At 39.3% G+C, this 15581-nt stretch overlaps 2 protein-coding genes across 3 annotated transcripts in view; both read left to right on the top strand.

Moving 5' to 3' along the window:
* IQUB (IQ motif and ubiquitin domain containing) overlaps positions 1–4568 on the top strand; it is a 259797-nt gene extending 255229 nt beyond the window's left edge. The window contains exon 14 of the transcript XR_003795298.1: positions 4535–4568. The gene's annotated coding sequence lies outside the window, so the exon portion shown is untranslated. The remainder of the gene's footprint in view (positions 1–4534) is intronic.
* The window catches only part of SLC13A1 (solute carrier family 13 member 1), a 106230-nt gene that overhangs the window by 15050 nt on the left and 75599 nt on the right, over positions 1–15581 (top strand). For both annotated transcript variants that reach the window (XM_029233996.1, XM_029233997.1), the window contains exons 2-6: positions 4535–4663; positions 6508–6644; positions 9030–9217; positions 9833–9890; positions 9969–10017. In XM_029233996.1, coding sequence (XP_029089829.1) covers positions 4535–4663; positions 6508–6644; positions 9030–9217; positions 9833–9890; positions 9969–10017 — 561 coding nt within the window. The remainder of the gene's footprint in view (positions 1–4534; positions 4664–6507; positions 6645–9029; positions 9218–9832; positions 9891–9968; positions 10018–15581) is intronic.

Raw genomic sequence — 15581 nt, 5'->3', positions numbered from 1 at the left:
ATTCAGAATGGTTCAAACATTCAGAATGACTTTTGAGTTGTGAGCACTGAGATAACTCCTGAGCTTTCTTCTTCATCAGAAGAACCTGTTCACCCAAAATCATTCACCCTCATTTTAGTTTTGTTGAATATAATGTAACTAACAAATGAAACGTTTTTCTCTTTTTTTTCTTTCTTTTTCTTAACAAAAACATCCACAGATCTTTGATTTTAAAAAAATAATCCTATATATATTTAATATAAGATTCTTGAAATACTTGACTTTGTGCCTGGATTAACTTTGTGTTGTTGAAGGCCTAAAGTGCTAATAGGAAAGAACACTTTCCTGTCCAAGACTCCAAGCCTGACCAAGAGAGATCACATAATGGAAAACAGGAATTTGAGGAAGGAGGTAGTCCTAGGATAGATCCATCAATAGGATGACTGCATAATTTGTCAGCCAAAGAGGGACACTTTTGAGAACGAAAGTGATTGCTAATCAAAAGGGATACCTGCCCAACAGGTGTAAACCAGCACTATGCCATGAAAACTGACACAGGTGGCCATCCTACCCATTCAGAGGGGGATACATCTGTTTTCCTCCTTTTCTAGACTTTGAGCTTCCTTAAGATATGGAAAAAAGAGGCATTTCCTACACATTGTGGGAATGTAGCTATCAGGGACAACAGATATAGTGCCTTAGCCAGATGCAGCTGTAATCTCCTGGGACACATATGCAGAAATATGAAATGTATGTGTCTGTTTGTGGGAAGCTCCATAGACAAGATGTAAGTATGAACCTCACATTGAAGAACGGCCAAGTTTTCACAACAGATTATGAGTCTAGGGACTCAGCTTGAGCAAAAAGACACTTACTGGAAGCACGTTTCTGGTTTGCAAGTTGGACCCAGGGATGATGATAAAAGGGAAGGTCCGAAAGGTTACTTCCTCGAACGAGGTAGTAACCCAGGGCTTCTCAAACTGTAACCTATGTAAGAATCACCTGGGGAACCTTAAAATGGTGATCCTGATTCAGAACGCCTGGGGAAGAGCTTGAGATGCTTGCATTGCTCACAAGCTCCCAGATCATGTTGATGCTGCTGGTCCATGGACCACACAGCTGGTAGGCAGAGAAATCCAAATGAGTGATCCAAGTGTTGATTCTCACTTGGTGATTTGCAAGGAACAGCAGGTAGGCAGGTAGGCAGCATTTTTATTACCAGAGATTTTTACTCAAATGCTGTTTAAGGCCAAGCAGGTAAGAGAGTGCGTGAGATGGTGCAGAGGTACTGTGCAGAACTGAAAAGCACAAGTCTCTAAAGGGGAATTTCGGAGTCCTCAAGTCTGGAGAATTATTGACCTGGAAGAATATGATTCCAATGTTACCAAATTCCTTCATTTTTCAAGAGAAGCCAAAAATCTGGATTTTAAATCTAATATGAAATCTGCTTGTTTGTAAATCTTGACTCAAATGCACACACACACACACACACACACACACACATACCATTGTAAGTCAAGTAAACTGTATTTTTTGCTAGATTTGGCCATCAGTTCGCAACTGCTTTGTCTACATAGTTAAACTAGGTCAGAGGGTCCAAGAGGCCAAGGTATGGTCACACACAGGTAGAAGCCGTCATATAAGAGTATCTGGGGGCTTCCCTAGTGGCACAGTGGTTGAGAGTCTGCCTGCCGATGCAGGGGACAGGGATTCGTGCCCTGGTCCAGGAAGATCCCACATGCTGTGGAGCGGCTAGGCCCATGAGCTATGGCCGCTGAGCCTGTGCGTCCGGAGCCTGTGCTCCACAATGGGAGAGGCCACAACAGTGAGAGGCCCGCGTACCGCAAAAAAAAAAAAAAGAGTATCTGGGGGCTCACTAGTATGACTGCCTGATTGAATGTCATGGATTAGAGTTTAGAAGGGTGCGTGATGAGAAGCAGGGATCAGAACCCAAATATGAAGAAGGAATATAGATAAGACTCTTTAGAAATATTTCAGGAAGTACTGGGGTGAGTTTTTTTTTGTTTTGGCTGCATTGGGTCTTCGTTGCTGCGCGCGGGCTTTCTCTAGTTGCGGCGCGCAGGCTTCTCATTGCAGTGGCTTCTCTTGTTGAGGAGCACGGGCTCTAGAGCGCAGGCTCAGTAGCTGTGGCGCACGGGCTTAGTTGCTCTGCGGCATGTGGGATCTTCCCGGACCAGGGCTCGAACCCGTGTCCCCTGCATTGGTAGGTGGATTCCTAACCACTGCGCCACCAGGGAAGCCCTGGAGTGAGTCTTATAGTTAGAGTGAAGGTGGCCTTGAATGCAAGATGAGGATTTTGGATTCTTTTCAATAAACAACTGAAAAATCACTGACTTGATCATTTTAAATCAGGGCTGGGCCAGTTAAAACATGAAAGTCATCTACACAAGCAAATAATACTTGAAATTTTGCTTTTTATTTTGTCCCCAAAGTTGCCCCATCTGAGCAGACTATGAGTGTCTAGCTGAAGTAGACCCATGTGGAAATGAAATTTCAACACTATGGCAGGGGTTATGTGTGGTGAACAGAATTCACTGGTACCATATTCTATTTATTCTTCTGATGTTTTTGCAGTCCCTTATAGATTGGTGCTCCAGACACTTGTCAGGGTAGCTAGTCCCTTAATCCAGGCTTATGAAAGGGAATGACGAAAACGAAGCAGATTTTTGAAAGATGACCTCATTCTGGAACAGCCTTGCCTGCAGTGGAGGAAGTAGAATGGAAGCAGAAGGTCAGGTTTTAGAGGTAAAATGACAGGGGGATGGATAGGACCAAGAGACTGGTTGGTTGTGATTAAAAAGCAAGATAATAAAAAGGTCCATTTTGTCTTTGAAATCTAGGTTCTTGTAAGTATGATAGAAAACATAGGGTCATAATGAAGAGCTTTGGGGTTATCCATGTGTTCTAACTAAGCGAAAAAGCAGGCCTGGTCATTCTCTACATTATTTTTTAATTAATTAATTAATATTTTTGGCTGCCTTGGGTCTTTGATGCTGCACACGGGCTCTCTCTAGTTGCCGGGAGTGGGGGCTACTCTTTGTTGCGGAGCACAGGCTCTAGGTGCATGGGCTTCAGTAGTTGTAGCACGCGGGCTCAGTAGTTGTGGCACATAGGCTTAGTTGCTCTGTGGCATGTGGGATCTTCCCGGACCAGGGCTCGAACCCATGTCCCCTGCATTAGCAGGCGGATTCTTAACCACTGCGCCACCAGGGAAGCCCTACACTGGCATTTTAAATTAAGCTCATATTCAGAGATTCTCTCCAGAGCAAGTCAGGAAGATTTAGTCAAAGCTCAGCTTTGTTTCACTGTTTTTTATTGTTTGTCAAGATTATAGAGGCAGACTTTGTGTAATATTGTCAACATCAAAACACCTTGCTCAGCTTTGTTTCACTGTTTTTTATTGTCTGTCAAGATTATAGAGGCAGACTTTGTGTAATATTGTCAACATCAAAACACCTTTAGTCTTTCTCCTTGAAAAAGCACAACAAAGACATGACACAATCATGGCTTATTAAGAATTTCTTAGAAACCCACTGAAAGTACAGGATTTCTGGATGAGTAAATACCAGGCCCAGAGGACTCACCCTGAGGTAGGTGAATCAGAGGGCAGCAGAGCTAGAAATGTTATTGTCCTGGGAAAGCCTTAAATAAAAGACCTCGTTAAACTCAGACAGCAGTTTTTGTAAATTTGTTAATTTTTCAAATGCAGCCCAGAATTTGCAGAGATTAAGCAGTGTGAGAGCAAAACAAAGCCTATAAGAGATGCTAACCTTTACTGATCACTTAGTACATCCTGGGTGATTTCATATCAAAATTATTTATATAAGCCAAACACAATGACAAATTCCAACCATTCCTTAACAATGCCCTAAAATAGAAACCCACAGTTTTATACCTAGCAAAGCAAAACATTCTATTAAGAGTCTCCATCCTGTTGAGTCCCCCTGTGTCTTCCCAGGAGCTCAGCTGTCTTTCTAAAAAGCAAAGCAGAGGCTCTTCACCTCCAGGTCTGTGTCACTTAGGAGCAAATTCAGTCTTATCCATGCATGTAACAGGGCATTGTCCTTCTTTCCCTGTAAAAAAGTACACCAATACTTTTCTTCTAGGTTGATTTCCCTTTTTAGTAGAGGGAGAGGAAGGTCAGTGTGCATGGTTCCCACCCAACCAAGAAATGCAGTGAAAAGGCAGGGAGTACATTTCACAGGCCAAATGAAGGTGAGGGCAAACAACTATATACGCTGACATGAACACAGAAAACTGACTGCATGCTGTTGTCTGTTTTGAAGAAAATGTGAAGGAAACATAACAAATAAGGATGTTTTTATGTCATTGGTTTTTCATGTGTATTAAATTTTGACTCTTGGAACCCCTCAGAAATAACCATTTTGCTGCCCAACTCAAAGGGGCAGGGACTTCAGAGTTTCTTCATAACTTTCTCTGTGACTCGACTCTATCCAGCAAATGTGATTGTGATTTGAATGATAATTTCCCAGCCTCATTATTTCACCTGGCATTTTGCCTTTGTTCTGTCCAGGAAGCAGAATGTGCCTACATCCTGTTTGTCGTTGCCACGTTTTGGCTGACAGAACCTTTGCCTCTGTCGGTAACAGCTTTGCTGCCTGCCTTAATGCTCCCTATGTTTGGGATCATGCCTTCCAAGAAGGTAAGTTCTCCTGCGAATGTTTGACATAATTAGATTCCCTACTTCATGCTGCTACTTCCAATGAGAAAGCTGTATTTAAAAGGATCAATAATCCTGTTGATAAGGCTTCCACATAAGTCCTCCAAACTTCCAGCTGTTTCTTGCCTCTAGAATTCTGCATGTGTGTCCACCTTCAGGTGGACAAAAACAAAACACAGACTGTGGCTTCCTGAGTCATGTGTGTCAGTAGGAGAAATGTGTGTCCAATCTTCCCAGGCTGACATCCATGCCCAGTGCCTACCTCCCAAGAAAAGGGCCAATTCTTTCACGTCCTGCATCAGCTTTTTCTAGTCAACAGAATTCGGTCTCACAGTGTTGGAAAAGCAATTTTTGTTTCTAATGAAGAAAAAGCTTCCCTGTTTTCTTTTCCAGAAACCTGCCATTTCAGAAGATAAGGCCAAATTAACTTTCACATGGATTTCCATTTTGTTCTTGCTGAGAGTTTATTCATGCTGAGAGGTGTTTCTTACCTTTATACAATCTAAGGGTACCCATCTGAAGAAAATGGATTCAGTTTCCCATTAAAAGCATGAAATGCATTGAAACCAGAATATCTATCTCCATGCAGCTTTCAGCCACCCAGCACACAACTGCCTAAACCACAGCTGAAACATTCTCAGGCAAGATGTCATGTTCAAGATGCCAGGCCATGCAATTTATCACCTTTGGATTTCTATCTTCTGCCTGGGCCCAGTACTGCTTTCACGAGGCTCATCTGTCCTGTAACGTGGGTGGAGACTTCTGTTTTTTAACTAACCCGTAATACCCATGATACAGTTTTCTTCCCCTTTCCGCGGGAGAAGATTTTACCACAGCCTTGTGATTCAATTTAAGCCAAGCATTTCATAAAGTCAGGTCTCTTGAATATCAGTACCATGAGGTATTTTTAAATAAGGTTTCTATGATTAGATAAGTTTGAAAAATATGTAGTATAGGGTATCCCACACTTTGAGAGTGATAGTATACACTAGTGTTTAAAGGTTTTGAGAAGGCCTACAAGAAAGAAAATTCTAGACTCATAGAAAACTCTGTTTTTTAAACTTATTTGACCACAGAAACTTTTTTTTTTTTGTGGTACGCGGGCCTCTCACTGTTGTGGCCTCTCCCATTGCGGAGCACAGGCTCCGGACGCGCAGGCTCAGCGGCCATGGCTCTCGGGCCCAGCCGCTCCACGGCATGTGGGATCTTCCCAGACCGGGGCACGAACCCGTGTCCCCTGCATCGGCAGGTGGACTCCCAACCACTGTGCCACCAGGGAAGCCCAGAAACTTTTTTTTTTAAAGAAAAATATTATGTACCTTTCAGAGCATTCTTTGGTAAGTCCTGCTGCAAGTGGTTGCCCAAGTATCTGTATACTCTACTAGTCTCCACTCAAGATACAAGAGTGACTGCAGTTTTGGTATAATGGTGGTGATAAAGATATTGGCACGCCAAAACTTGACTTGAGATTTTCCCAGATCATAGTCATGGCCGTTCTGCCATAGGAGTACAAACTAATTAACCCCAGTTTACAGATGGAGAAATTAAGGCATAGAAGGCACCTGCCTGATGTTGCTCAGCTCTTTAAAAACTTAGTATATGGGTACCCTTTTTTCTTTTCTATATACTTTTTTTCATAGCACTACTGTTTCTGGGTAAGGATGTGGAACTTATTTAAATTTGTATTCAAACACATCTACATTTTTTTCAACAAAATAGAAAGATCATGTAGTTGAAGGTCAAAGTTAAGTGCAGTGAAACAATGTCTTTCTGGTGCAATGTTTTCCCCCCACCAACGTAAATAATGGGTTTAACTGTAATTTCAGGTGGCATCTGCTTATTTCAAAGATTTTCACCTACTGCTAATTGGAGTCATCTGTTTAGCAACATCAATAGAAAAATGGAATCTGCACAAAAGGATTGCTCTGAGAATGGTGATGATGGTGGGTGTGAACCCAGCATGGTAAGTACTGTGTTTACCGTTCCAGGTTTACATTCCAAACAGACCATTTTTGTGCAGAGCAAATAAACAGATAAGTAATGCATATCCAGACAATCATTTGTATGGCAGTGTAAGTCATGACTTTTTTTTTCTCTGCAAATATGAAAGTGATATAAAAGGTACTTGAGGGGCTTCCCTGGTGGCGCAGTGGTTGAGAGTCCGCCTGCCGATGCAGGGGACACAGGTTCGTGCCCCGGTCCGGGAGGGTCCCACATGCCGCGGAGCGGCTGGGCCCGTGAGCCATGGCTGCTGAGCCTGCGGGTCCGGAGCCTGTGCTCCGCAACGGGAGAGGCCACAACAGTGAGAGGCCTGCATAACGCAAAAAAAAAAAAAAAAAAAAGGTACTTGAGTTGGAGGAGGAAAAGAAAGAAAACTTTCCCACTGCAGGTCTAATTACAGGGAGGTTGGAATAAGTGGACACAACTCGTTCACCTTTTATACACTGTAGGAGTCAAAGCTGAGAGAAGCCTTGAACCTCAACAGACAAGACTGACAGACATCAGAGTAGATTTCAGTGCCATCTTGTTTATTTGGCTGATTACACATTCAAGACTCTTTCAAGAGTATCCTTGATCATCAGGGAGGATGTTAAGAACCAAAGACATTGCTGACAAAATACAAATATGTGCAGAAAAATTCTAAGGTGAACATTTCTCTTTTTAAATGAACTGTTCCAAAGTGAAGCAATTAAGAAGGTTCATTTATAGAATGTGAAATCACTCATTAGACTGATTTTCCCCACTAAAATAAATGCTTTTTTCCATTAAATTAATTGGCTGTTTTGGTTTTAATTCTAGCTCTTGTTAAGAACATAGATGGGAGCTAAAAAAAAAAAAAAATTCCAGTGTCATAATCATTTACCTAATGGCATTATGCTTTAAAGCCTTAGGTGGTTCTTCCCTTCTCATCTTTCTTTAAAACATAGGAAAATTGTATTGAATTATGTTGCATAATTCGTTCCAGGGTATAACCACATCTGTATTTATCATTTATGGAGCAAACTGTTTTGTTAAATAGAAAAAAAAATTCAATAACTCAGATCAGACACATTTTTAAAAATATGTTACTTAAAAATTTTACGACATGTATGTATTAAGGGTATTTCACTCTTACAATGAAATGGTGTTCCATGCCTCTTAAAGTGCTATAGAAATGTGTCTCTTTTCCTTGGCCACCTGCTCACTGGCTCCAGGGGGTGAGGTCATGCACTGCACAGTGAGGCAAGGGTCCTGTCCATTATACCACTAAGCGGTTTTTCAATTTAAGGCATTTTTACCACGCAGAAGTTTTATCAGTTCCTACCCTTTGTGTACTGAAAGATTTCTTGTTTTGCCAGTGCCTGAAGTTAAAATTGTTTCTTTTTTTTTTTATTATTAAGAATCGCTTCTTGTTTAAACAGTTTTCTTAAAAGTTTTCTTTTACACTTAGAAAATATCCACCTTATCTGTAGTTGGAATTTATAGTGTGGAATTTTCTTATAGATCTATTTCAAAAGAGACTCAGAGAATTTCATAAATGGCTCTATATGGAAAGATGTGCTTCTGAGTGATTTTCTTGGACCTCCTACTCAAGAGATCATGTTTTTTTCCCAATTGTGATTTTGAAAGCTTATAGACATGGTTTAAAATCCTATAATCTTAGGTATGTTATTTTTTAAGGGAGAAGAATTACTCTATTTGTAAGAGGAGACAATGTAATACATCCAGTCTTGACAACAGGCAGGGATGTCAGATTCAGGAGAGCATGAATAATTGAATCTACAGAAAATTCTGAAACCTCATTTTAGCTAGTGAGTTTACCCATTTCCTCCACCCACCATATATTGAACCAGAGTAGTTAACAAGTAAAAAGCAGATTTATAAATATTAACCTCCCTCCTTGCCCTTGTGCCTCCTTGGCACATATACTAATAATCAGAGATACGACCCAAACATAAAAGAAAGAATAAGGGATCTTAAATGCAAATGCTGACTGCACCTTATCTTAGTATTTGAAGATGTGTCATCTGTAAAGGGCATTCAAATATTGGTGTAATATTATAAGCTGTTACACCATCTACCAACTTGCAGTTTGATTATAAGTTTTATCATTTTTCTGGTTTCAGAGAGAAGATTCTTACGGTTTTCAGGGAGACAAACCTCGTAAGAAATCTGCCGTTACATGTGCCATTTTGATTTCTACCTGGCTATAGCTGTCCTCAGAGTTCCTCATCTGGGAGGAATCTTAACCTTAACCTGTTTTGAAAAAATTAATTCACAACTCATAAACAACATCCTTTACAGTTAAGTGATACAGAGCTGGTGAAGCTAGAGAGCACAGTTCATAATAAAGGCCTTCTCATTTCAGGCTGACCTTGGGGTTCATGAGCAGTACCGCCTTCTTATCTATGTGGCTTAGCAACACCTCTACTACTGCCATGGTGATGCCCATCATGGAGGCTGTGGCCCAGCAGATCATCAGTGCTGAAGCAGAGGTTGAGGCTACTCAGATGACTTATATCAGTGGATCAACCAACTATGGACTGGAAACAGATGGTATCACATGTTGATTTGGCCACAGTGGGGTCTAGTCATTTGGGCAATAGAAAAAGCTCAAGAATTCTGGGTTATATTTTGAACTAATTGTCCATACATGCATGATGGGAATCTAACCTTCCTCTTTCTCTATTTTCCAGTATTTATACAAGGGAATTACATTTACCCAAATATTTTACTTTCAATTAATGGTTGAATTTACATTCTCTAGCAAAAGGGAAAGAATAAGTATGACTTTTCTATCCTCCAGCCAGTCTGTTAGAACTTTCTCTGTCTTTCATGCCTTTATCAGTAGACCTCCAGGTTACTCTTTTATACTGAAATGACTTTCCTGCATAATACTGGGAACGTTTAATTCTTATATTCTATTTGGAAACAGCATCACATTTTACCTTGGTTATTTCTGGTCTGATAAACTGCTCTGATGCAGTGAAAAAAAGTGTTGGGAGGATATTGGTGTTCGTAAAATACTTTGTTATGATGACTGTTATGTCAGTACAAGGTGATTTTGTTTATTTTCAGTTTCTAATAATGCTTCCATCTTCACACACACACATACACACACTGATAACCCTTCATTTAAATTATTATTTTTTTCTATTTAATGTTTTGCAGAAAATGTTAATGGACATGAAACAAGTGAGAGAAAAGAGAAAACAAAACCAGTTCCAGGGTAAAGAATATTATTTTGATTAGGATTTTCTGAATTACATTTTAATAAAATTATAAACTGAGTCAATTTGTTTTTCAGATACAGTAATGATGCAGGGAAAATTTCAAGCAAGATGGAGCTGGAAAAGGTACATTAAATTTGATTCTCTCTGAATAATTATACATAAAATTATATTAGATCTGCAGTTAGATACGTATGCATTTTAAAACCTGTTACTTGCTTCCTTGTCTATAAATTACTTTACTTGCTTACATCAAAGCATATTGTAATGGTTTGATAAGCCTTCATGGATGGACTGAAATCAACATCCTGATAGGAAACATTTTAGGCTCTGAAAATCAGCCTCATTTTCTCCTTTTACCAGGTTCATGGTGATGGCAGTTAGCATATGTAGTTTAAAGAAATATAATGCTAGTCTCAGAATATTGTTTCATTTTCTTATTAAAATCTTGCTGCCTTTTTGTTAGGCTCATCCTATTTCTTCCAGGGTATGAACTTAGAGCAACTCCTATTCATGTAATTACAATCCAGTTATCTTTAGTGTCTTCCTTACCACTAAATTCAATGCAGAATTCATGAGCTGCTACTGTCAAACACAGATGGAGGAGTTGTTGTAGCTATTCTGCCTATTTAAGGAAGGAAAGAGACTTTTGTAAACTACCGCATAGAATTCATTTCCCCAGAATAAATCGGTGTAAAAATACTATACTAGGTTGTATTGGGAGCAATATATCTTGAGACCATTGAAAAATAATCCTGCATAGAAATAGTCCAACGGTAACCATGGCATTAGAAATATGAGATTGGGGCATATGTTCCTTCCTCAGGCTATAATGCATTAGCATGCAACTCAATAGGAAAAAGAAAACTTTCTTGTTATTTACAGAAATCTTCAAGGAAAGAGCGAATTTTATGTAAAGAGAAAACTAATACAAAGATAAGTTTTAAACCACTAGCTACAGGGTGTATCAAGGGTTTTTAAGATGAGAATTGAATACATATTTATGAAAACATTATCATCTTTAGGGAGAGAAGTAATTCTTTTAAAACATAGAAAATCAACAGTATGCCCACTGTATTACAGAAGAATGCATTATAAATAGGCTTTAAAAACTGCTGGATATACTTGCACTCGGTAACTTTCTTGTGGTCATCTTTACAAACCCAGTTTTCTGGCGTGATGCCTAAATTTGGCTTCCAATGATTTGACATCCAACACTGTCCTAGGCATTGTAGGAAGGTCTGTTGATGAAAAGACCTACTCCTTACCGTAAGCAGCTCAGAGTCTAATGGGGAAGATGGACTTAAAAAAAATGCATGACATAGGGCTTCCCTGGTGGCGCAGTGGTTGAGAGTCCGCCTGCCGATGCAGGGGACACAGGTTCGTGCCCCGGTCTGGGAAGATCCCACATGCCGCGGAGCGGCTGGGCCCATAAGCCATGGCCGCTGAGCCTGCGCGTCCGGAGCCTGTGCTCCACAACGGGAGAGGCCACAACAGTGAGAGGCCCGCATACAGCAAAAAAAAAAAAAAAAAAAAAGCGTGACATAAATACCACAGCAAAGGTGCACACAGAGGCCAGATCTCCCAGAAGCTGGAGCAACTAGCTCAATCTAGGAATATTGCCAGAGGGAATGTGAGGTAAAGGAATTTGAGTCTGGAGCAAGATGTCGTGTGCAATCAGGGAAGTGCAAACTCCATGAGCGCAGGGACTGTGTCCACTTGGTTCAGCATATAATCCCCTAGCACATTCCATTGTTTGACAGAGAGTAGGTATTCAATAGATATTTATCTTGACTAATTAACGAAGGAGAGAAAAAGGAAGAGGTAACATAATCAGAGAATAAGATGAATTCAAAGACCCCAAAATGTCGAGAGCAGGGCTTTTTTTGGGAAACATCTCCAGTGCAGGTGCCAGGAATGAGCTGTGGAAAGTGAAATGTTTGGATAGGTTGGACCAGGTTAAAAATTGCTGTTCATGCCATGCAAAAGAGTTTAGTTCATCTTAAGGGAAATAGAGATCTTTGAAGCCAGGAGGCAGCATGTTAAATTCTGCCCTTTGAGAAGCTTACTGTGGCAACAATGTGAAAGGCAGAGGGTATGGACCTAATTGAATTTTTTGATTAATCTGACTTTGTGGATGAGAGAGGGAAAAGTATAGAAGATGCCTCTGCTACAGTAAGCTAGGTAAAGGCAGATGGTGATGCCACAGACTGAGATGGGAAACACTGAGGGGAAATAAGTTTTCAACGGGGAGAAGTAAGGTAATTTGGGTATATTTTAGGCAGTAAAGATTAAGATCTGAGTTTGGAAGAGAAGACCTTTGAACAATGATTCTATGGTCTTTCTAGAACTTTATATATACAAATTTAGCTTGGTGTAAAAGAAAAATTAAGGGATCACTTTTTGCTCTGTAATAGTGCTATTTATAAGAGATCACATGAAAGTATTTTTTACATACTGTACATTTAAGATATGTTTTGATTTTTAGCAGTTACACATCTCTTCTCAGATATAAACATATTGTATAGTTTGTGTTATACTTATAATAAATTGCACCTGTTCTTTGCTAGATTTAAACTAGATAATTTAAGATTAACTGATTATGTGGAAGAATCTATATCTACTTAATCTAGCTATAAAATGGAAGGGATATTTATATTCATAATGTTTTAGTCTTCTGCTTTTTTCATGAAGTTGGTGGGACATTTTATTGAATCAAAATAAATTCTGTGTGGTTTGGCTTTGAATGTGAACTACAAGTCAAAAAAGATCCAAATATTACTCCTTTTGAGAGGGGATGGTTTAAAATAAATTTCAAAGAAGAGAAAAAAAATGAAAGTCATAGATTTTTTTTGGTAATTTGCACCATTTTGCCATGTTTTTACACATCTGAATCACCAACGTGTTGATTTGATATACTCACATATTGCAAAATGATCTCCACCATAGCTTTATTTAACACCTCCATCACATTACATAATTACCATTCCTTTATTGCAGTGTTAACATTTAAGATCTACTCTCTTAGCAACTTCCAGCTATGTATATAGTATTACTAATTATAATAATCATGCTGTACATTAGATCCCCAGAACTTATTCATCCTAAAACTAGCAGCTTGCACCCTTTGACCATCATCTCCCCATTTGCCCACCCCCAGCCCCTGGTAACCACCACTCTACTCTCTGTTTTATGAGTTTGGCTTTTATGGATTCCACATATAAATGATACCATGCAGTATTTGTCTTTCTCTGATTTATTTCACTTAGCATAATGCTATTATAATGATAGCCATTCTAACAGGTGTGAGATGATAACTCATTATACTTTTGATCTGCATTTCCCTGATGGTTAGAGGTGTTGAGCACCTTTTCATGTACCTGTTGACCATGTGGATGTCTTCTTTGTGAAAATGTCTATTCAGTTCCTCTGCCCATTTTTCAGTTGGCTTGTCTGGGGATTTTTGTTTGGTTGGTTGGTTGGATGTTTTTGCTAGTGAGTTGTATGAGTTCTTTATATACTTTATCAGTCCTAAAACTATTATTACTAGAACTGCAAAGTTTTGGTGAAGATGATAACGATGATGATTTTCCCGCTGCTGCTGCAGCCGCTGATGGTGATGATTATATGCTGGTTTTGAAGCTGATGGATATTCAGCAGTTCCTCAGATTCCAGGAACTCATTAAGAAGCACTCCTATCTAAGAGTCATATTCCTAAGCTGCATACTTAAAAAAGAGATGTCTTCCGTGACTCACCTAGTTCCCTTTTCACTATAGGCAATGGCCCACCCATTAGCAGAACTCCCTACTCATGCCCAGAATAAAAATGGTGGGTAGGTACTTAGACCTAACTGACCATAAATTCTATATTACTCCAAAAGTAGCTGAAATATTTTTAGAGAAGAAAAGGAACAAGAAGAAAGGAAGACCCCAAAATGACACTGACATACATGAGGGAATAGATTTGTCAGGTTCCAGTGGAGCAATTGGGAGACCAATCATCACTCATATTATTTCCATAAGAAATGAGTTCCAGGTTTCCAAAAATCAATTTTTACATACCAAGAGAAGAATCAAGTTGCTATATATTTTCCTTCTTTCAAGCACTAGTATTAATCAGAGAGATACCTCAGATTTTTACACTAGCTCAATTTCTAAGCCTCCAGACATCTTTGAATGAAAGGAACTGAAAAATCAGTACACTTTTAATGAAAGGCCTAAAGTAATTGTTTTCCATTCATCTTATATAATTTCTTGTTCCCCAAAGGGAAAAATTCAAAGGAAAATTTCCTTGAACAAATTGAATTTTGCTTTTAATTACGTGTTGTTTAGTTTGGGGGTGAAATTCTTATTATTCAAAATCAAATTCCGTAAGAGGGCACTCTTTAATATTCTCCAAAAATTCTAAGAACCATATAACAGTAATTAGCATGGGTCATAATGTCAGGGACTAGGGGCATTAGTGCTGCCGAGTAAGGAGATATCAGTTCTAGAATATCTGGCCCCTAGATCAAATGTAGAAAAGGAATTTTAGATTAGATCAAGTAGGTACTACAAACAAAAGTTCTTCTTGATTACTCTTGCCTTCTCATAGACCGCGTGAAATTCGGCAGCAAAGCCAATTGTTAATGCCTCTCAGACCTCACTTGAGACAACTCACGGGTCTCCTTTACTCATCCTGCCAAACCCTGCGGTTTATAGAGAGGTGAGCAGAAAGAGAGAGGGAGGGAGAATGATTGAGAGAGAGAGCCTATTACACACCCTTTAGGAATCACAGCAGCATCAAAAAGACAAGAGATAACAAGTGTTGTTGAAGGTGTCGAGAAAAGGGAGCCCCCTGTTCATTGTCGGTGGGAATGTAAAGTGGTGCAACCACTATGGAAAGCAGTATGAAGGTTCCTCAAAATATTAAAAATAGAACCACCATAGGACCAAGCAATCCCACTACAGGGTATATATTCAAAGGAAATGAAAACAGGATATTGAAGAGATATCTGCACTCCCATGTTCATTGCAGTAGCCAAGATATGGAAAAAACGTAAGTGAATGAATGGATCAAGAAGATGTGGTATATATAGACCATGGAATATTATTTAGCCATGGCAAAAAAGGAAATTCTGCCATTTGCAATGACATGGATGAAACCTGAGTGCACTATGCTAAGTAAAATAAGCCAGACAGAGAAAGACAAATACTGCATGGCTTCATTTATATATGGAAATCTTTTTTTTTTTTAAAGTAAAACTCATAGAAACAAAGAGTAGAAAAATGGTTGCCAGGGGCTGGGGCAGGGTGGTGGGTAGGTAAATAGGGAGAGGTTGGTAATAGAGTATAAGCATTTGGCTATAAGATAAAGTCAGAGGACCTAATGTAAAACATGGGGACTAGAGTTGATAATACTGTTGTATGGTTGAGATTGGCTAGGGGACTGATACTTGAATGTCTCACCAAAAAAAAGAAAAAAAAAAGAAAAGAAAGAAAGAAAAAGAAAGAAAGAAAGAGAAACATGAGGTGATGGATGTGTTGATGGGCTGGATGGGGGTAATCTTTTCATAATGTATATGTGGATCAGATCACAATGATGTACACTTTAAATATCTTACAATTTTATTTTTTAATTATACCTCAATAAAGTTGAAAAGGATCATGGGATATTTAAAGTGTACATCATGGTGATTTGATGAAGTATT

Source organism: Monodon monoceros, unplaced genomic scaffold, assembly GCF_005190385.1.
Source record: "Monodon monoceros isolate NGI ecotype Baffin Bay Population unplaced genomic scaffold, NGI_Narwhal_1 Super_Scaffold_2, whole genome shotgun sequence".
Lineage (NCBI taxonomy): Eukaryota > Metazoa > Chordata > Mammalia > Artiodactyla > Monodontidae > Monodon > Monodon monoceros.
This window is presented reverse-complemented; position numbering and strand designations above follow the sequence as displayed.